At 40.6% G+C, this 22,619-nt stretch overlaps 1 protein-coding gene across 1 annotated transcript; it reads left to right on the top strand.

Moving 5' to 3' along the window:
- The first annotated feature begins 6,996 nt into the window (after positions 1-6,996).
- On the top strand, positions 6,997-10,792 carry LOC147441821 (pentatricopeptide repeat-containing protein At4g13650-like). Its single transcript, XM_086528213.1, has one exon. The coding sequence runs from the start codon at positions 7,217-7,219 to the stop codon at positions 9,725-9,727; it is 2,511 nt and encodes an 836-aa protein (XP_086384339.1). The 5' UTR covers positions 6,997-7,216; the 3' UTR covers positions 9,728-10,792.
- Positions 10,793-22,619: the final 11,827 nt, after the last annotated feature.

Here is a 22,619-nt window from a genome sequence, read left to right as displayed (position 1 = left end):
CCAAGTCGACCCGACACCCACACTTTGCTTAAGTCAAGCTATTGTAGGAAGGGTAATAGCTATTAGGAGGGTATGAACAAAGCTAAGCATCGTAGTTTAGCAATAAGATCTAAAGTATAATTAGTATTGTAATTTAGAGGTACTATAATTTAGAGGTTTGAGCCAGGAGTTTCCAAGTAAAGGATAGACCACTATTAAGCCACAGTTTCCCACCCAAGGATTATGAGATCAATAAGGTATATTGCCAAAAGATATGTGTATATGTTTACTCCACACAATGTAACCATCAACCACCAATAGGCATATTTATCTAGGCCATCCAATTAAGCCAATTCAGTATATGAAGAAGTTAGACCTAAGGGAGGTAAGGCCGTATACTCATCATCTTTATTATGCTTCAACCAAGTTCTTCCAAGACAGAGGCATAAGGTAGCCCCCTATAAGACAAAATAGTCATTATCTATATCAATAGCTCAGGTGTAACTGTTTCTAGCTGGATGAAGCAATCATAACTAATGAAGTGACCAAGTGTGTGTGTGTGTGTGTGTGTGTGTGTGTGTGTGTGTGTGTGTGTGTGTGTGTGTGTGTGTGTGTGTTTACTTAAATAATAAGACATAATTGAACTTTAACATTCAAAAGACAGCTGGCTTTAAGGAAAAGGCAATGATAAGTACAAAAACAACTCAGTCTTAGAGTTATCTTTGTACAAATCTTATGAGAATGAAGCCTCATTCCAGTATAAATTGATATTAGAAGAACTTACCAAGCAGTAGGAGCAAGTGTAATCATGGACAGACATTCGCTTTAAGACAAAAAAATTCCAAGAAAGGATAGAGTTCTCACCTGCATCCATCCAAACAAGACAACACATACATTAGCCTTCGATGTGTTTAACAGGTGTCAATGGACTATATTAGTTGTTATCCATGTCCAACTTACAACCTTTTTAACTTAAAACCAATGTCCATAGTTTTTTGGGTATTCCATATTAGTTTGTAAAAAAGTTTTATTTATAAGTTTGGTTCCTATCTTTTAGTTGTACCTTAAACAAAACATGTTACCAAAAGGTCACCAACCTTCCCAATCCAAGCAACTCATTATTTAATATCAGATTTTACCAGATTTGTCAAGCACTAATTCCTTTAGTTTTTTTTAAGTATTATGAAGCTATAAAGTAACCAATAAAAAAAAATTAAATGCCTCTTATCAACCCAAACTTCTAATCGGTAGAAAAAGGTAACCGACACGGCCATGTTTATCTAACTCAAAAATATATAAGTCCCCTTGGGCCAACTAAATCATTCTTCTCAAGTTTGTATGTCCCAAGGTTTTTTTTTATAATACCAATATTTTCATCAAGTATAATGTATCAACCCATTGAACAAGGTTTCAATCCTTCCAAAAGACGAAAACCAGCACAATACCACATCTTTCTATGTTAGAAATGAGTCAGAGCTAAGATGTTAGTTCATTAAAAAAAATCTATTTATAGCTTGTCTAAAAAAATACCCATATTTGTTTATAGTATTGTCAGCATATATTCCAGATGTTACGCTATATAAGATAGTAAGCGAGAATTTGGTATATACAATAATCCCAAAATGGCACAAGGAAAAACCCCATTATACCACGCACTAGTATGCAAAGTTATCCCCGTGTCAAATACAGAGTTCAGAAATCAGACAGATAATGCATCATTAGTGTTTTTTTAGTATATTCAAAAGGTAGGAGGTCCTACTAAAATACCAAGTATCAAAGTTGTGTACAGTATTGTCAAAGTTCAAGCCATATGAAGAGTTCCCTTCTAAAGTACATGCAGAACATATCAATCGCGAGTAATGAAACACTCCCCCACCATGTGTGGTTCCTTCATTAGGGTAAGAAGGTTACCTGATCAAACTAAGAATATGCAGTACGTTTCTTTTACACCGGGCTACGTAACAAGCTATAGTAAGTTTCAATTATGCATGGCTCAGACCAAAGTACATAAAAATGTCAAAAAGCGGGTTAGGAACAGAACAACCCTACCTAATTTTTCCTTACACCCAGCGCCTTTTAAGGCGAGGGATCATCCTAAGCGTTGTTAAATCATCTTTAACAATCAACCATTCCAAGTGTTTATTACATATATACAGAGCTAAAGATAGCCATTTATGCCATTTACTGTTGAAAATAATGTCAGCTAATATTATGTGGGCCTTACCAAGCCTTGCCATTATCACAGATGTTCCATAAATGTGTGTCATAAAATCTAACATCTAACCAACCCAAATGATTTTCTCATATTAAATTGATCACTTAATGTGGGAAAATAAACGGGAACAAGGGTTAAGATATAGACATGTGCTTATAGATCTATCTCAACACGGGGCCAATGGTAAAGGGGCCCAAATGAGAGATGGTCTATCAAAGAGCAAGGCTAACCAATGGAGCATAAGACCTTAGGGTTAGCTTCATTGAAGACCTCCAATAATGATTGTAAAAGTCCTTTGACCTTAGGTAAGCTAGGGCTAAGCTTGAGGTGGGAACCCGGCCTAAGCTTAAGGTGCTTGAGGTGCCTGATGATTGAGATGCTTGAGATGCTTGTCCTGCTAGATGACTAAGGTGCCTGAGGTACTTTGTTGTGCTTGATTGAGATGCTTATGGGAACACCCCAAGCTAGAAATTCTTTGTCATGCTTGATGAGTAAGGTGCTTGAGCACCAAAAGTCAAAGTGATCCCTACATAAGAGGGGGCGAGCCCATATTATAGGGGCTAGTCAGAGAAACACACACACATACACTCACTCAAGGTAACCCCAAGCCTTAAGAGGCAGCAAGGACACATGTCAAGCTCCTACCCATGCTACCTTCATGAGGTGCTTGAATCCTATTGGCCAGGCTTAAAAGGGGTCCAATGATAAATTACTTGAATTATCTAATTGTTTTGCATTTATCAAGTCCTCTCTCTCAAAGGGGAAAGGGGGACACTTGTCCCAAGGCTACCCTTGTTGCTTATTATGCCTCTTGCTTGTGATTGGCTAGGCCTGGATGGGTCCAATGAGCTTCAAGCATGAGCTACAAGGGGGGGTCAACCAAAGCAAGCTAGGGGGTTGCTTAGGGGGTTATACTCTCCCACACACACACTCACACACAGAAGCCGGCGAGGGGCCTAAACCCTAAGAAGAACAAGTAACAGAAGAAGAAGTGCTACCAACTTATGGGGACCCCGTTAGATGGGGCCCAGTGACATAAAGGGATTAAAATAAAGCAGGATCCGGACACACGCCAAAATTGATGACGTGGCAGATTTCCAAAAATTGCGTTGACATGATGACGTGGCAGGCTGTACGGATTTCCATAAATTGCGCTGACAGCTTTTGACTTTGCTTTTGGACTAGAAGCTTTTAAGTTTTAAAGGCTTTTTACTGTAACTGCTTTTCAGGCCAAGGGCCTTTAAATATGAGGCTAGGGCTCATTCTCTGGTATGCTTCTTAGAGAAGGTGCAGAGTCTGGAGTACCACCTTGTACTGTGTTGATGCAATATAAAGAAATACCGAAAGGGGCGCCAAGGTTTGGGGCCAATACTCTCTAGGGGGACACTTGTCCCAAGGCTACCCTTGTTGCTTATTATGCCTCTTGCTTGTGACTGGCTAGGCCTGGATGGGTCCAATGAGCTTCAAGCATGAGCTACAAGGGGGGGTCGACCAAAGCAAGCTATGTTAATGTTCCTACATAAATCAATTATGTTCACCCGCTATGCTCACAAAGTAATTTCTCAAAAGTACTCTCATTAATTTTCGCTACTCTCAAGTTAATAGGCCAATTCCATTACAAATGTATATGAGCAGAGGTGCTTACATCACCTTAGAACCACCCTTTCAAAGAGAGACTACCATACTATAATACAAGAGTGATTTTGAGTCAGTTACCGACCTGCGTGGGCTACACTGTGAGCTCCATACCACCACAACAAATAGTAATGCATACAGTCCTCTCTTTCAATTTCTTACACAAACCAACACACACAAGGCTAAGTGAGAGGCAAAATGCGCCCTCATCTGTTTAAATAGAAGCAGGTTGATCATGAATAGCCATGGCGTGTAGCGAGCAGTATACTCCATCATTCCAAGCTTGAGCTGGCAGGGTGCCACTTTTATTAGGGAAACAAATGTAGCCGCCTCTAATGGGGCTCGGTTATGGTATATAGAGTTGCCTACGCGCCATTAACACAGAAGGGAGGAGAGAATGAGTGAGGAAAAGAGGCAGAGCGTGAGGCCGGTCTCGTTAAACGAGACCTTTTTAATGCCCACGTTTTAGGCTTATTAGACTTTCTCCTTAGGGGTACCATCCCACGGTGGGTTTATCCAAGGGTAGCCAAGAGAAAAATAGGCACCATAACCAATCCTATAAAGCTAGTTGTCCGGATGTTACCAACCCCAGTTATAGCATGGGTTGATACCCATAGAAAAAAATGGAACAATAAGGGTGTGTTTTTATAAAGCCAAGTAATATGTGAGTAAACCTACGGTTTTCTTTAAAAGACAGACCATAGTTGTTAGGTAATAGAAAGAGATGTTATGTAAATAAGTACCAATGTGTGTGTGTGCGCGCACGCGCGTGCGGGCGCGCGCTAATAAAAAGAGGAAAATGGTAAAACCTTTCTATCAACCAAGTGTGGTAGATTGGTTATGCCATTGCCCCTCTTGAATAATAGGCCTTGAGTTCAACTCTCCTCGTCGGATAGATCTTGAAGGTCTCTTGAAATAGTTTCCTATGACGATAAAACTCTCTTCTTTGTCTTCTTCTTCTTCTTCTTCTTCTTCTTCTCCTCTCTCTCTCTCTCTCTCTCTCTCTCTCTCTCTCTCTCTCTCCACACACACACACTTGTGAAACATATAACATCAGCCTGCTAGGCCTAGTCTATTTAAGCTCTCTCTCAATTCATTGCTAGTAAAACCAAGGCAAGGATGTGCCCAAGGTGGTGAGGTTGCTCTTTGTCACAGTACATATGCAACTAACCTAGAGATTGATGATAATGTGATGAAACAAATATGGGCAAAAATGTGTGTTAAAGCCAGTGAGGGGTCTCTAGCTCATTGCAAGGACAGGCAATATGCAATATCAAGGGTGCTTATAGTCATCACCTCAATGTGGCTACAATGGCTTTAAGCCCATCAGATTAGTTCTTTGTATCACCTAATTTTCAGATATGGTCATGATACTATGTTGATCCACATCCACGCTGACTATATACTTTATTTTATCATTCATCTCCCTTCAGTACTTTGTTGTGCAAGAGCAAGGTCAATGATGGCAAGATCCGAACATTAGGTTGAAGAAGGAAGCCACCTCTCTCAATACAACCTACACTCATCAAGGGTGTTAAACTTCTTTTTCCTAAGGTTGAAGGTCCAAAACGAAATCTACCTTTGGCTCCTAATGGTCATCAAGGTCTGCTAAAATTCGATGCCTTGGCTTGGTGGGTTTGCGACATCATCCTCTATTTTATATGATTGGCAGAGATTCTAAAACTCTCATCTTTCACTACTAATAGGAAAACAACTGGTATGCTTATCTCTAGCTGGCTCTTTGGCATCTTGATATCATTCTCAGGGGGTCACTATTATATGTAGACCATTTGTATCACATGCGTTAAAGGCCTATTTTAAAAACCCCTTACCTTTAGATTTTCCATGAGTAAAATACACTCTTTTCTTATTCAATATATGTAAACCTCATTTGTTTGGTACCTTTTTGTATGTTAAATAAGGGTAAAATCTATGATTTAAAAACTACTTATGTTGAATTGACATGATGTATATAATATATGTATGGATGAACCCCCTCATGATATCAATATCATTGATGAACCCTTTGACCATCCCAAATAAATGGCTAAATGCTTTGGGATCCTCTTGGGATCTTTGGGATATTAATAGAAATATGGTAGTATCTATGGAAATATGTTCATAGGAGTCTCTATGTAGCCCCAACAAGCACTATGTAAGAAGGACGATCGAGTTGAAGGATGGATTTGTGACAATGATACCTAGTATGATTATTGTGCAACATACAAGGTTTTCTTTCCCATTTTTAGACTCTCTCATTACTCTTAGTAATTTGTCAATGCATGAGTGTGTCATTTACAAACAAGCCATGGGTGAGAGGCATTGAAGTGAGGCCATTGGGACGTCTCAAAAGCACTACAACCTCTCTGGGAGTTTTAAAAGTGAGAGAAGGTGTTGCAGCATAGACAACAATAGGGGTCACAAAAGGTGGCCCCTATGCTTGAAAGCATTGGTCACAATAGCATGTTTTGAGAATGTGTATCAAAGTGTTTTAGCATACTACTTTCCACCAAAAGCGGAGGGAGTTTCACCTCCAAGTTGAGAGACTCTCTCTCTCTCTCTCTCTCTCTCTCTAGTATGCAGCTCATCTCCTGGTGTTGGACAAACTTTATATAGTAGGCCAGTTTGGACCACTAGTTACTTTTAAGCCCCACTTGCGGGACACATGTCCAACACCAGGAGATGAGCTGCATACTAGAGAGAGAGAGAAGTTTGGCCTACTATATACTTGCGGGACACGTGTCCAACACCAGGAGATGAATTGCATACTAGAGAGGGAGAAGTTTGGCCTACTACATAAAGTTTGTCCTAGTTTGCTAGTTTGTCTTACTATATACTTTATGTAGTAGGACAAACTTTATATAATAGGCCAGTTTGCTAGTTACTTTTAAACCCCACTTGCGGAACACATGTCCAACACCAGGAGATGAGTTGCATACTAGAGAGAGAGAGAGAGAGAGAGAGAAGCCATGGGTGAGAGGCATGGAAGTGAGGCCATTGGGACATCTCAAAAGCACTACAACCTCTCTGGGAGTTTTAAAAGTGAGAGAAGGTGTTGCGGCATAGACAACATAGGGGCCACCAAAGGTGGCCCCTATGCTTGAAAGCATTGGTCACAATAGCAATGTGTATCAAAGTGTTTTAGCATACTACTTTCCACCAAAAGCGGAGGGAGTTTCACATGGCATCATAGATGGTATTCGGATGAACATGGAAACTGTCTAGCTTTTTGTTGAGCAACCCCGGCATCTTACCGCCCCCCTGTCATAGATTTCATAGTGCGAGGCGACGGAGTGCAAGCAACCATCTCGGGGCGAGAGCCTCGTAGGAGATGACGGAGGTGCTAAATGCACATCTCCATCGCCATGTTATGGTAGGCCACATGTTATGGGCAGAGCAACAAATGTGGCGAGGCTTGGAAGAAGAAGAGGATTAGGTGCTTGGATCGCCACAACAACACGAGGCTTTGGGGCGGTGGTAGTCGCGAAAGGTGAGGAGGAAAAAGCGACAGCGGCAGAGGAGGAGGCAGAGTTAACCAGAGCAGTTGAGTGCTTGGAGCATAGTTGCACGCCACCCCCCATCAAGGGGTACCTGAGCCTCCTCAAGTCGTGCCACAATCAGAAGAGCCTTTGCTGTGTCAAACGGATTCAAGCTCATCTTGCTTCTCATCATCTTCATTTGGATGGACTCCTTGGCGAGAACCTGGTTATGACATTGGTGAAGTGCGGTGATGTCGATACTGCAGTTCATGTATTTTATGACCTACCATGTAGAACAACCTTCTCTTGGACAGCCATCATATCCGGACTGGTTGACAAGGGTCGCAGTCGTGTTGCACTGACAATGTATGCCTACATGCAGGAAGAAGACATTGAACCAGACCATTATACTTTTGTCAGTCTATTGAAGGCATGTGGCAGTATACCTGACCTTATCGAGGGAAAAATATTAGATGATAAAATCCGAAGGAAAGGGTTGACATCAGATGTCTTTGTTGGCACCACTCTCATAAGCATGTATGGCAAGTGTGGAGCCTTGGCAGAAGCAGAGAATGTGTGGCTTGAGTTGCCAGCTAGGAATATTGTGACTTGGAATTCCATGCTCTCAGCTTACGTTGACCAAGGCCAAGCAGTCAAGGCGCTTCGTCTCTACCGGCAAATGCTGGAAGAAGGCACCATCGTAGACCCACAAACATTTCTGATCGTTCTTCAAGCATGCTGTACTCTTGCCGACAAGGAAGAAACCAAATCAGACAAGGATAACAGAGGGGCCGCTCTAGAAATTGGCAGGGCCCTCCACTCCAACATTAGGAGGAGGACATATATGAAGCATGTTTTTATTGGTAATACATTGATGAGCCTATATGGGAATTGTGACAGCATTGCTGAAGGAGAGAATGTCTTTGCTGGCTTCTCACGGTTCGATGTGGTTTCATGGACCGCACTCATATCAATGTATGTTGAGCTCGACCAAGGGGAGAAGGCTTTGCAATCCTACAGGCAAATGCAACTGGAGAGTGTAAATCCAAATCAACAGACATTTGTGAGTTCCCTTCAAGCATGTTGCATCCTTGAAGAAAAAGAAGGTGCTTCTTTTAGGCATTTTATGGGCCTTAAAATCGGGCAGGCATTACATGGAGATGCACAAAGGATTTTCAGCGACTTGGATGCATTTGTTGGTACCACATTGATAGGCTTGTATGCCAAGAGTGCAGCAATGGTAGAGGCAGAAGGAGTTTTTAGTTCTTTAACACTTCACACCATCGTCCAATGGAATGGAATGCTCTCTGCCTATGTAGAACAGGGTCAAGGAAGAAAGGCTTTACAATGTTATAGGCAGTTGCGGGAGGAAGGATTGTGTCCGGACCATGGAACCTTCATCATTGCTCTTCAGGCATGCAACATTCTTTCAGAAGAGACAAAAACTAGTAGTCTCATAGAAGAGCAACAGTCACGAAAAGGGGTTCAGGAGATAGGTAGGGCATTGCATGCGGATGCTCGGAAAGCAGGTTTTGCGTCCGATATTGTTGTTGGTACCTCCCTTGTGGCCATGTATGGCAAATGTGGGGCGGTTGCAGAAGCTGAAACAGTGTTTTCTGGTTTATCCCAGCACAACATTATCACATGGAATGCTCTGCTCTCGGCATATGCCAATCAAGGTCAAGGCGTGAAGGCTTTGTGTTTGTACACCTTTCTATTAAGCCACATTTCGTTTTCTTCTCAAAATCTTGTCACACTTATCTGTATTCTGCAGGCCTCCAGTGATAGTGGATGTTTGGAGATTTGTCAGCAGCTGCATTTCATTGCCGTAGCTGCCGGTTGTGATGCACAAGAGTTTCTTGCCAGCACATCAATTCACGCATATGGAAACTGTGCAAGCATTGAAGACGCACATGCTGTCTTCAATGGACTAGCAATACCTCTAGTCGCATCATGGAATGCATGTCTTGATGGTCATGCAGCTGAAGGCGATAGTGTAGCTTGCTGGCATTTTTTTGAGGAACTGCATTTGACGTGCATTAAGCCCACAGAAAGCACTTTTACCTCACTTCTTTCAGCTTGTAGTCATTCAGGTTTTGTGGACAAGGGTGTTTTCATGTTGGAGTCCATGAGAGTGGACTTCGGTTTGAAGCCAGACATGAAGCAATACGTGAGCTTAATAGATCTTCTAGGACGTTCAGGAAACTTAAATTTGGCAAAAAGGGCTGTTCATAAGTATCCTTCTGCACAGCGTGACCTGTCTTTGTGGTTGTGCTTGCTTGCTGCCTGCCGTGCACATAATGACGTGTGCCTTGGAGAGTTTGCATTTGATCGTGCTGTATGTTTGCAGCCCATGGAGGCGGGGCCATTTGTTTTAATGGCAAACGTATATGGCTGCACAGAAATGTACGTGGCCTGAAGGAGACTTCTGCAGGCAAGAAAGGGGAATTTCTCTCTCACGTTGTAGGAGAGGGGATTCAGTGTCTGGGTGTGTGTTAGTGCAAACTCTGCCGAAGCAGCTGGTACCCTATAAGAGGAGGTCATAGGTTTGTAACGACAACCACTAGTACAGTACTAGTCTCCCATAAGGCTAGGACAGCACCAGGTAATCCTGAGGAGGTGTGATATGGTATGCATAATGTCTTGCTCAGTGCTGTCAAATGGTGACTATGGTCAGGTGGTTCCTACAAAACGCATCCATAGGGGGTCAAGGTACCCAGGAGATCCTCTTTAGTATTGAGGAGGTGAGGCCAGATGATATGGTATTCCTTTGATGGTAGCAAAGTGTTGTCAGATGGTGACTATGGTCAGTGGTTCTTACAAAACGCATCCATAGGTGGTCAAGGTACCCAGGAGATCCTCTTGTGTTAGATTCATGGTGTAAGCTACTTCATGGTCTTTTGTGTGCTCGTGGAGGGGTAAACTATTTTGAGAAAACTGTTACTTCTTTAAGGCAACATGAAAGCGTGAGCTCTCAGACACTGGGAGGAGAATAAGATGCTGCAACTATTGTTTCCTCTTGATTATGGATTGACGACATTGATTGTTTTGACAAGCGTGTTTGCAGGTTTTGCATTATTGCGGAGATTGCAGGTGGACTGCTTTCAATGGTGGGTATGTTGGTTGATTCGTCTAATGTGTCTCTGTGGTCGTGAGAGCCGGGAGATCTTCTGATTTCAAAGTTCATGGTGTCCAAGCTGGCCTCTTAATGCACATCAATGAAGTTGGGATTTTGGATTGAAAATCAGGAAGTTATGTTCTTGCCTACGGCTTTTCAAACTTGCCAACACTGATCACCGAGCAAGGCAGGAAGCACGTGAATAGAAGAAAGGCAACCATGAAGTTGGCCCCAAATACTTGGATATCCACGAGGGATATGATACCGATGTTGCATTCTACAAAAAGACAGAAGTTAGTTGAGTTGTGGCAACACGGTATCAAAGATTTAAACAATCGAAGCCTTACCATACTGTTGAACTGTTGGTGAAGGTGCTCTTTGCGAGGACAGGTAATATTTCTAGAGGTGACAAAGCACTGCAGGTTGTAGAGAGTTTGTTGCCTATCCACAAGAGGGTGGCTTCTAGTATCTCTTGCCTTGAAAGCACAAAGCATGTGGGCAAAGAGGACGACTAACATTTAAATGGCTGATTCTCATTTACAACACACCACCATGGTGTCTCTATTAGCGTCTTACCATGCGGGAGACCTGTTTGGCATATGAAATATATATATATATATATATATATATATATATATAAAACACCTTAAATACTTTACACTTGATCAAGAGGGGTAATGGCCTTTTGATCTCAAAAGTATGGTAGCTTCATACCATTTCTGTTGAGAATGGATACTTGCCTCTTTTTAACACTATATGGATGGTAAGTATAAGTTAAAAATCCTTGAAGTAGGACATGGATAACAATTGATAGAGTTTGTTGATACCTGTGAAACGTTTTCAAGGCTAACAAATTTTTTGTCTTGTTTATATAGATGCAGGTGAGGATTCTATCTTTACTTAGAATCTTTTTGGCTTAGCTGTTGTGTGTCACTGATGAACATGGTCTCTTTCAGTTTAAGATCAATTTTTCTTGACTATCTCATGTACAAAACACTAGGATGATACTTCATTGTCACTATGACGTACAAAAATGAATCATAAACTGAGTCATTTTTGTGCTAATCTTTGTCCTTTGTCTAAAGCCAACTATTATGTTCTTTTGTGTACAAATATAAATAAAAAAACAACACACAAACACACACAAAGACTCCAATTTCTTCTTTGCCCTACTCAGCTATTGCAAAAATCTACAAGCTTCCATACCTTTAGCCAAAAAAAATCTTAGGTTAATACAAAATACACAACCACCCCACAACATGCTCTCTCAAACAGCCATATGTTGCATACACACCAACAAATACTAAAATAAAGTATCCATCATGAGTGGTGAAATTTTGATCATAACATAGAGACCTAATTTGTGAGAAGATCTCTCAGCCCAAGTTCAAGAGAAGCTAACAACAGAGACAAACAATCTCACACTTTCTCACTTCACCAACAAAAAATCAAAAGGGAAAGGTCATAGAACCACTAGACGATTTATAGGAAAATAGAAATCCAAATAACCACAAGAAGCTTCTGAAATGAGAAAACTAGGGATATAAAAATCTACATTGTCGGCTTAAAGGTATTGTAAAGTGTTAGCCAATCTCTCGCTAGTAGAAATGGAGAAAATTGGTAGATTTCCAAAGTTTTTACGAATATTTTCATCATTAACCAACCAAATCAAGAAACAACGGAATCCAAATTCGACTCATCTACTTCCAAATGGATGCTCGCCATAATGTTCTTGTTCTTCTCATGCTTTGATTTGCCCTTTTCTTTGCAAGTTGGCTTTGCCTTTGTGGCATTGAAAGGAAAAACAATGGATAACCCATTCTTCCCCAATTTCATACACAAAAGCTATGGAAACCATCACACGAAAAAAAGCATAGAATTTACAAGCCAAGTTGCACAAGTTCTTGTTAGTCATGCAATTGTCAAGTTTCGTTCCTAAAAGTGGACCGCATAAGGGTCAAAGTGGGTAAAGATATCCAAAGCATGTTAATCTTCTGATTTAACCATGCTTTAAATCTTGCTTAACTAATACTATGTGCGAAGGATTTTATACATAATATTTTAGTTGATTTTTGGTTTTAGGGCATCCATGTAAGTTGGATGAGTTAATATTTTTGTTTGTATACAATGAATGGGTAGGCACAAGGGTCAAATAACCCCATAATAAGTGACACTAGGCTTTTGAAACCTCATCATTGAATGCCATTCACCCACCATCCATTGCATGATTGCACATCATATTTAGAACAATGTGCATGTCATATTCTTGCACCATTCAAGGCTCACATTAGGCACCTTTGTTGTTCTTTACCCATGCACTTGCACCACATGCTAGATCTTTGAAAGTACATCCAAACTCAGCAAAGAGGACGTAAGCTATCCATTCTCAAGTATAGCCTAAGTACAAAGTAAATGGTAAGCTTTTATATGAGTGAGAAAGAAATACCAAAAGAAAGGTAAAAAGGGTAATGGAAAATTGGAAATAGAGTGGCCAAACTTCAATTTCCACATCAATGGTCCAAAACAAGGACCAAGGAATCAAAATCAGTCATCAAGTACACTCTTGTAGATGGTCAAACAATGGATCCACCTTTGCTAAGTCTAATACGGTCCAAATTACAAGTTGGGGGCCATATTAGTATACTACAATGCTATATAATTAAAAATTCAAGCCCATGACACTACATAAGGTTTTAGAGGGGTTTTCACACTTTGAGAGTGCACTTTAGTGGTATTGTTTGGTGAGAGGATTCTTGGAGAGCTTGAGGATTCGTATGTGGAGCCCTAGGAGGAGGTTTCTCACTATAGGCAGTTACACATGGGCTTTGCAATCATTCAAAAATGGTGTCCACATGTGACATTCATAGTACTAGGGTAATAACAATCTCCTTGCCCTTTCACATATACGCAAGCATTACCACCTCAAGGATTGAAGAAAGATCTAGTTTTCTCTCTCCCAAATTTTCCCAAAAATCTAATGTGAGATTTTGCTTCTATAACCTTGCAAAACATAGTGCAAGTGGTTGTGTATGTGCAAGGAGAGGCACGATTGATAGATTTCCTGGTGAGGGTAGAGGTTTATGGTTTGCAAGTGCATATCTACAATTTATAAGGTGCTATTTTAGGGTATTCAAGTGTAAAGTTAGGGTTTTCAAGTGCTGATTAGACACTGATTTAGGGCTTGCAATTGCTTATTTTGGCCCTATGTTTTTTGAAATAGAGTGAGTGTGAGAGAGGGAAAGGGGAGCTTTGCTTCAATGGACTTGGATTTGGATACAAATTTCATCTTTAGTACGGTTGACATGATGAGGCCAAATATAGGTGATGAAAAAGATTCAAAAACAATTGGAGATCATCCCATCAAGCGAGTGAAGCATGACACCCCAATCTTCACCATCAAGTGAGTGAATCATGACATGATGGGGCTAAATATAGGTGATGATAATTATTCATAAACAAATAGAGATCGTGCCATCAAGTGAGTGAAGCATGACACCCCAATCTTCACCAATGCTTTAACGTGTGCTAACTCATAAGCACAAGCAACACACACCAAAATACTTATATGGATGCTGCAACTTCTCCAATCGAGATTATGCATTGTCCCATGTGGATAAAAAATGCAATAATGAGTTGGAAAGATTCAGAAACAAATAGAGATCATGCCATCAAGTGAGTGAAGCATGACACCCCAATCTTTACCAATGCTTTAACATGCGCTAACTCATAAGTACAAGCAATACGCACCAAAATACATATATGGATGCTGCAACTTCTCCAATCGAGATCATGCATTGTCCCATGTGAATAAAAAATGCAATAACGAGTCGAAAGAAAATTTTGGATCTCTTTGGAGTTTGCTAATTCCTTGCTACAAAACTATGCATTACTAACCCCATATCATTGACTCATTCAATGAGGTAGGGTTTTTTCTCTCAACCCTTTACTTTTTCCATTTCTATACACTCCATATACATGCTTCTTGTTTATTTGGCAATAGATAAGGAGATTAGGGTTTTCCTTACCTTCGAGAAAACAACTTGTAGGCCAAGCATTGGTTGATGATCCTTTTATGTTTCTCATGGCTGACAAAGAAATTGGACAAAGCAATGCAAGCATGGTATCTTTATGCACTTGTGTGTGGTCTATGCATAAACATTTTTGTAAACAAGAATTCAATCTAAGATTTTACACGTGTCACAAGCAGGATCCTTATCCACCTTGTATTAACAAGATGATTTGTAAACCTACCATGCCTGAGAGATCAATATATGCCAAAGTTAAAAACTGACAATCTCAATTGATCAATATTGTATCATTATTAAATCACAAATTCCATAAAGCAATAGATTTTACAAATGTGGGGTTCCCAAACAGTACAAAAAGCACCGAGTAGCCCTTAGTAATAGAAGCCAACAAAATCTCCCATTGTGGTTAATCTAGAGAAACCAGTTGTCCAAAAAAAAACTCCCAGTAGTACAAAAAATCCAAAAGCCAGAAGCAACCGGTTGCATTTCCCTGATTTTAGACCCTATGCATCCTAGATTTGATCAATGCAATCCTATCATAGGGCAGAGTATGTCAAAGCTCAAAGGTGGCATATATTTAGTTTCAAAAGTGGAGAATTTTACCCTAAGCAATTCATCATAGAAAGCTTCCTAACCGCCTATATGTGAGGCCTATCGAATTAGAAATTGGCCAAAATAACTCAATATTTTAGAAAAAGCATCCCAATCTATCAACATCCTTGTCTAATGTAAAAACACTTTATGAAAGAGAAGCTGAAGCCCAAGAGAAGTAAAAAATTTTGAAATTTCAATGAAAAAATGACCATAGGAAAGGAGCACACATTGCTCAATCAATCCCAATGGTTTTATCTACCATAAAAAATGTTCGGACATGCAAATCCTAGTTTGGCAAACAACTGAGATTATTGCAAATTTGAAACAATCATCAAAAAAATTCCAATGCCACATTTCTTAAACCCATAATGCATCAGTAGAAACCACAAAAAAAGAGACAAGTTAAGAGTATTTTTTTTATCATCAACAGTTTGGCACCAACCTGAGAAGTAGTAAGCTCCATAGTGAAAAGCTTTAGGAAGGGAGACCCAGCCACCCCACACAAAGTAGCTTGCAATGAACCAGTGTAATCGGTGGAACACACACTCCTCACTTTCATAGACACACGTAATGCATGGCAAGGCTAAGTGAGGGGAAGATCTTCCCTCACCTTTTTTAAAATAGTTGAAGGTAGATGACAGTCCCAGCTGGAATCGGACAGAGATTCCCCCAAGTTTTGCTTACAGGATTGGCCCAAAGACCAAGTATGCAGCTACTATGTTATTCTATTAGGAGTTAATGGCAAAGGCACAGGGAGGAAAGAGAAGGGAGAACCAGAGAAAATTTGAATAAGTAGTAGGCAGGGTGAGAGTCTATAGAAGAAGCCATCACGGTTGAGAGGGGCAAAATGCATTAACGCTACGCCAGGGTTCATTAGCTCTTTGAAAAGAAGTTTAAGGGTATGTTTTTACCAGAGGAACCCCCTTCCCCCCCCCCCCACCAAAGTGATTATAGGGGTAAGTTCTTGCTTGTGCACACTATCATTAGCAATATAATCAGGATCTTGCTTGGTTTTCTTCAACAAGATCCAGACGATGTAAAATCACCTACGAGGGGTTACCCTAGGGATAGGAGAGGGGTAACACCTCAAGGTACCCAGAGAAAATAGGGAGGCAAAAATAGACCAAAGAGCATTACTTAAGCAAGGATAGTCCAAGAAAGGGTTTAGCCCTATAGGAGAGCTATAGATTAAACGTAACAAGTGGAGTGCCTTTAATGAATCGGGTCAACTACAAATAAGCAATATAATCTATAAGTTTGAGCCAGGTGTTTCCAAGTATATGGTAGGCCACAAGTGCAAGTGACATGTGTGTGTGTGTGTGTGTGTGTGTGTGTGTGTGTGTGTGTGTGTGTGTGTGTGTGTGTGTGTGTGTGTGTGTGTGTGTGTGTGTGTGTGTGTGTGTGTGTGTGTGTGTGTGTGTGTCGCGACACCATGATAAAAACGTAAGTGGAGACAGTGAATTCAAAAGCCACCCCAGTTTTTGAGGGGTCAGACAATAGGTTTTAGCTTAAAAACTAAAACTGGTAGGAGATAGATTAGGGGACAGTATCCATAGGGTAGCACACACAAGATGTTGGAAAGGCTTTATTTTTATGGTAAACTCTAATATCAACTAATGTGATAACAAATCAAGCATTCGTGCAGCACGGGGTAATCCCTTACCCGGCAACAACTCAATTTAACTGCTTGAGCTCAGACAGTGATTCGGAGTATAGTCTACCACCCCCTCCAGATGAGGTGCTAGAGCCACCACAACCCCAAGGCAGTAATTTAGCATGTAAAACATAAGGTAAAATCCCCTAAAGCCACAATAGAACATTAACCGAGCCCCATAGATGCTATCTAGGTCAGAAGTCATGACCAAGTGTGTGTGTGTGTGTGTGTGTGTGTGTGTGTGTGTGTGTGTGTGTGTGTACCCGCCCTAACCCAGGCGCCATACACAATGGGTCTTGGCATTAGGCCCATTGTGTATGGACCTATTGCCTCACCAGAAAGATGAGATTTTTGATTTCATAAGCATAAAAAATATATAAGAGTGGCCCTCAAAAGGGGAGATTTGTTTGTAGATAAAGTCCTCAAGGAAGACATTACTCCTGTAGGAGTTTTAAGGCTTTGTCAGCCAGTTTGAAGTAAGTATGGTTGTCATTGAGTAGCAATTGGAAGAGAAACATAAGGCAAGTCGTCTTGTTCCAAAAAGTCATCTTGTTCAATCATATGAGTAGCAAGTACCTGTAATAGTCAAGAAACCAATTTGTCAAAGCATAGGTAAGTAGAATTGGATTTACCTGCTACTTAAAAACGACTGAGCCATAAAGACTACCTAACACCTGTCGACCAGTTAAGGAATTACAGACAGTGGGTCACTCAAAGCCTATAGACAATAACATATCTAAAGCCAGCATCCTAGTCCTCCCAATTTCCTGGGAGGGCTTGGTGTTTAAAGGTGTGTGTGTAGCTATTAAACTAAATAAATAACACACCAATTGAACAAGATGTTCAAAAAGACGACTGGCTAAAGATGTCAAGGCAAAGATATGTACAGAAACAATGCAGTCTTTGAATCAAAACTGTACAGTATAGTAAGAATGAAGTATCATTCCAAAGGAATTTGTACAAAGGTATCAAAAACTATCCCAATTGCAACATCAAATGCTTCCAAAGTCGGACTGCAGCAAGCTAAACCTCTTTAAGCCAAGATAGAATTCTCACCTGCATCCATATAGTCAAGACAACATATACGTTAGACTTAGCTATGTATGGCAGGCTTAGGGGAATCTATAAGTTGTTATCCATGTCAAACTTAAAAACGTATTAGACCAGCTACTGTCCTGTATAATAAAGTACCAAGGATTTTCTAGCATCATATTCCTACTAGAGTTACTCCATTTGTTTTAAGTTCTGCCATAAATCAGAGCAATCAACAACCAAACAAGGTATCCGTTATAAATTTGCTTCAGGTTGAGATCATCAAAACAGCCAGCAAAGGCCATCCAAAAGCCAGCAGATGGGTTAAATTAGGTTGTGTTATAACAATCCTGGTAATCACTCCTTCTATCCATTAAAAATCAATAAATAAACCAGTCAAAAACAGAGCAGTAGATCAAAGTAGGATCCAGTATGCAATACTTAAAAAAGAAACCATAAAGTAAGCTCGAGTAACTGTCAAAACTTAAAATATCGAGCAACACTTGTATCGGGAATCTACTTGTATCTGCTATTCTTCAGCCTAGTAGGCAGAGGATCAGTTAGTACCAGAAAAAGAAGCCCAAACCCCATCATATACTGATGAGAACCAATATGAACCAGAAAATGGCATTAAAAAAACCAGTGTACCCTATTGCAATGTTCCTTTAGATCAAGCGTGAATATGTAACTTGCAAGTATGACCAGCTAAACTGATGTGAACCAATCTGAACCAAAAAATGGCATTAAAAAACAGTGTACCCTATTGCAATGTTCCTTTAGATTAAGCCTGAATATGTAACTTGCAAGTATGACCAGCTAGTCCAGGCCATTACAAACTCCCCCCCCCCCCCCCTTTTTTTTAAACATGACTAACAGGTAGAGAGGCTAAACTGCATTCCAGATGTGGTCATAATTGTACCAACAAATGGCAGTCAAAATATGGCAGCATTTCAGTAACCAAAACAAACTATGCATAGCCAACACCACCACCAGGCAATCAGCCCATATGCTCACCTTCTGGTTCTTTTAAAATAGTGTTAGATGTCATATTCTTGCTCAGTAGCAGAAGATTAGTTAAGAAGCCAAACAACAATCTATACTGATGTGAATTATACCAGAATTATACCAAAAATTTGAGACCAAAAAACCAGCTGGTGGCCAGTAACCAGGCATTTAAAGTCAGTTTAGTGGGCAAGATTTTTACAGATTTCTACATTCAGTGAGTAGGACTGGAAGCCAACAAGAAAATAATCATATTCTTTTACTATGCCAAGGTTAAAAAAACCTGTCCTCACTAGCACCATTACCAGAGTTTATGCATAACCAGCACCAATCAGCTGCAAGCAATGCAATCACTGGAAAAAGCGCCAAAAGCAAGAATGCCACCAAAGAACAACATGATACCCAAGGCCAACAGACAGGTAAAAGCCAACCATGCTAACTACATACATACGACGTCACCGACCGCAATGCAAAGATCTAGATTACCAAAACAAGGAAAACAAGTATGGATGCGGAAGGATAGAAATGACATGGCAGACAAACAACAATGCAACGAAAGAATTCAACCGAAGCAGATAGTTCAACCAAAAACCAAGGGCATAAAACAGATATGGATCCCAAAGAAAATGCTCAGCAATAACCCAAATGTTACTCGCATTTGGATACCAAAACAAAAGCAAAAGGAAATCCCTTCAGTACAAGCAACAACGGAAGGCAGACAGCTGCATTTGCAAAAGGACAACCGACTTATGTGGATGCCAATCTGCAACAAAACAGTGGCAACCAAGGAAGTAGCAAAACACCTACAAAAACCAGCAAAAACAAGCTACCAATGGAAAGCAAAAGAAATAAGGACTACGGTCATTACGGCCAAGCCACTCCTCTCCATAGAAACTACGGTAATATCAACAGTAGCGGCAAAGCGATTGCCTTTTACAAAAAAGACAATTAAACAGAGAGCAATCGAGTTACAGCTGTTACTTGCAAAGAAAACAGGAAACCTCAAACGGCGAATGCCAATAAGCATCTTGCTTATTCCCTTCTCTTGCATAGCATTAATTTTTCCATGCATTGATCGAGTATGCATAAATTAGGGCCACATTAATCGGCCAACCATTAGCACAAATTTTTCAACCTATGGATGGCACATACTCCAAGGCGATACCTTGTCGTTCGGGAGGACTCCGGCTAGGGGGGCGGGGGAGGCATTCTCAAATGCGGAACCAATAGCAGAAAGAGAAAAAAAGGGCATGATTTTTGACTATTTTAAGGGTTGTTGTTTGATTGCAAAATTTTCTGGACTAACCCAAGTATATATGCCCTTATACAGCATGTATCTATAGGTATATGGGACCAAACGCCAAATCAAGCCCCTAGGTGTGTGTATATAAGTAGAAATAGCCATTTTTCGGGTAAAATATTGGTAAAAGGGAGAAATCCGGCCATAAAAATTACATGTGAGTGTATATAATGTTTTGCGGTGATGTTTGTGATTTATTATGATTTTTGGAGATTTTTTGGGTTTGATTTGCTATTTTCCTTTTAATTTTGCTAATTTTCGGCAAAAAAACTTCAAAAATACAAAAAGCGGGTGAAAAACGATTGTAATGAAAAACAAAAAATATGGAGATGATCAGTGACTATAGGAAAACCTATGGTACAGTGGGGGTGCAATTATGAGACTGGAGCGGAAAGAGTGTTTTGGTCAGGTTTTGGCCAGGTTTTGACCGAAATGCCAAATTTCTGGTAAACAGAGCAAATGGAGTCCAAATCAAGAAATTTTTGAGTCTAAACCGCATCTCGCAAGAAGTTGGGAGCACATGTCAAATTTCATGAAAAGTGGTTTGGGGACCTCCATTATAAGAAATTTTCACCTCATTTTTAGCTCATTTTCACTATTGACCTTGTGGAGAGAGCTTCTACCACCTAGAGCGAACGGACCTTCCAGCAGCTTCTACGATGCGCACGACTACCCGACGGGCTTCAGACATGAGAAGTAGGCTCACCACCTTGAGCTTTTGCGCATGTTTGTCGTTTTGTCGCGAAAACTAGCGTAGGGTTCACACACAAAGCGAGCGGTAGAGACCTACAAGTAGAAAAGGAGACCTAATGGCTAACCCAAAAGCAACTAAACTTCATCGGCAGCTTACCCTAGCATAGGAGATCAGTCTTGGATGTCCAAAGGCAGTAGAAAACCATTGGGAAAAACCCTAATTCCTAGAATCCCGCAAGAGGCCACCAAATGGGAAATCGGTGAAAAGGCGCCCAAATGCTATCAAATTTCATGGGTAGGAGCATCTCAACATGCTCGACAAGTCTATGTGGCCCACATGACCAAAAAGTGACCCGAAGCGGCACTAAACTTCAGAAACGGCATCAGGCACACAAAGCGTCAAATTGATCTCACGGCCAAACCGCATGCCCGTTTGCCACCAAAATTCACGAGCGGATTTCCTAAACCATCAACAACCAAATCCTATAGTGGTAGGCCACCACAAATCATCGAAGATATGTAAACGCAACCATGGGTACTTCTAGAGCGACAAATTGCCAAATGAAGCTCCGGTGAAGCCAAAGTCGACAAAAACCATACGGCAAGGATCCCCAAGGGATCGGGAAGCTATGGAAACCAACATCAAGAAACTTCATCGCCAAAAAGCACTCCAAAAGTCAGAAAACGGCTCGGAGGCTTTGAAGTCCACACAGGGAGCTACTTTCTATCCATTTGACTTTTTTGTTGAAATTAGGCTTAAAAGGGACTCAGGGGAATCAAGGGCAGCACTAGTGGCACATTACATAAAAAAGTCATCAGGAGACATCCTACGCGTAGGATGTCTCAAGGGCATTTCTGGACACAGATCCCAACATTTTTCATCACACACATTTTTTGAATAACCTTTACATGCTAGCCACCAAGTTTCATCACATTTGGACCAACATTGACCTAATATGCATGAAAAAATGCAAAGTTAGGGCATAGAGGCAATAATGGGCCATAGACCTACCAAATCTTGTCCAAATCACATGAAACTTGCACAACACATTCACAAGCACATCACCAACCGATCTATGTGGTCAGAAGCAAAAATTGGTGAAGTAGCGTAGGATGTCTATTTGACATTTTTGGCCTACAGAGGATGTTTGTCCATTCCAGATCCAATCACATCATCATCAAGAGCTCATATACCAATTTTGAAGCCATTCTAATCATTTTTGACCCCCAACACCTTCAAGATACACTTTTTTGAGCCAAAAAAACACTACACAGGCTCTTACAAGCATCAATCCTTGTCCAAATCCAAATCCAAGAGCATAGCCATGTTCCATAGGCCAAGGACTACCCACAGAACAAATCCCATGCCATTTTGATGAAATAGACATCCTAGGCGTAGGATGTCTCTAGCATAATTTAGACCTTCTGTGCAAAGAGTGACATCATGGAAGCCTATATGGTGCAATGAGCCCATATACCAATTTTCAACCCATTTGGACATCACTTGCTACCTGTTATGGACTTTCTACCCAATTTGTGACCTAAAGCCTGAATCAGCCCAAAAGATCCACTTTTTGATATCCAAATCCATATCCAAGCATATAGCCATGTTCCATAGGCCAAGGACTACCAACATGTCAAGTATCACCCAATTCTAATGAAAAAGACATCCTACGCGTAGGATGTTTAAATGGAAATTTTTTGCCAGAATTGCACTGTGAGCACATGCACGGTTTCACAAGTTCCTTTTAAGCTTTATTTTCAATTTTCAAGTCATTTGGATAGTTAAAACTCAGTTTCTCAGCTAATATGGAAAAAAACGCTAACTTCGGACTAGTGAGTGCAACAGGATCTATGGCAGCCGCGAAGTCACCGGCAAAGAATAAAAGA

The sequence above is a fragment of the Adiantum capillus-veneris genome, chromosome 14 (assembly GCF_014529385.1).
Source record: "Adiantum capillus-veneris isolate H3 chromosome 14, ASM1452938v2, whole genome shotgun sequence".
Classification (NCBI taxonomy): domain Eukaryota; kingdom Viridiplantae; phylum Streptophyta; class Polypodiopsida; order Polypodiales; family Pteridaceae; genus Adiantum; species Adiantum capillus-veneris.
The sequence above is the reverse complement of the archived record's forward strand: the minus strand, read 5'-3'. Positions and strand labels throughout refer to the sequence as shown.

Bases quoted from the DNA above. Each gene is read 5' to 3' on its own strand.
- LOC147441821 (XM_086528213.1), top strand. From the start codon at position 7,217: ATGGGCAGAGCAACAAATGTGGCGAGGCTTGGAAGAAGAAGAGGATTA.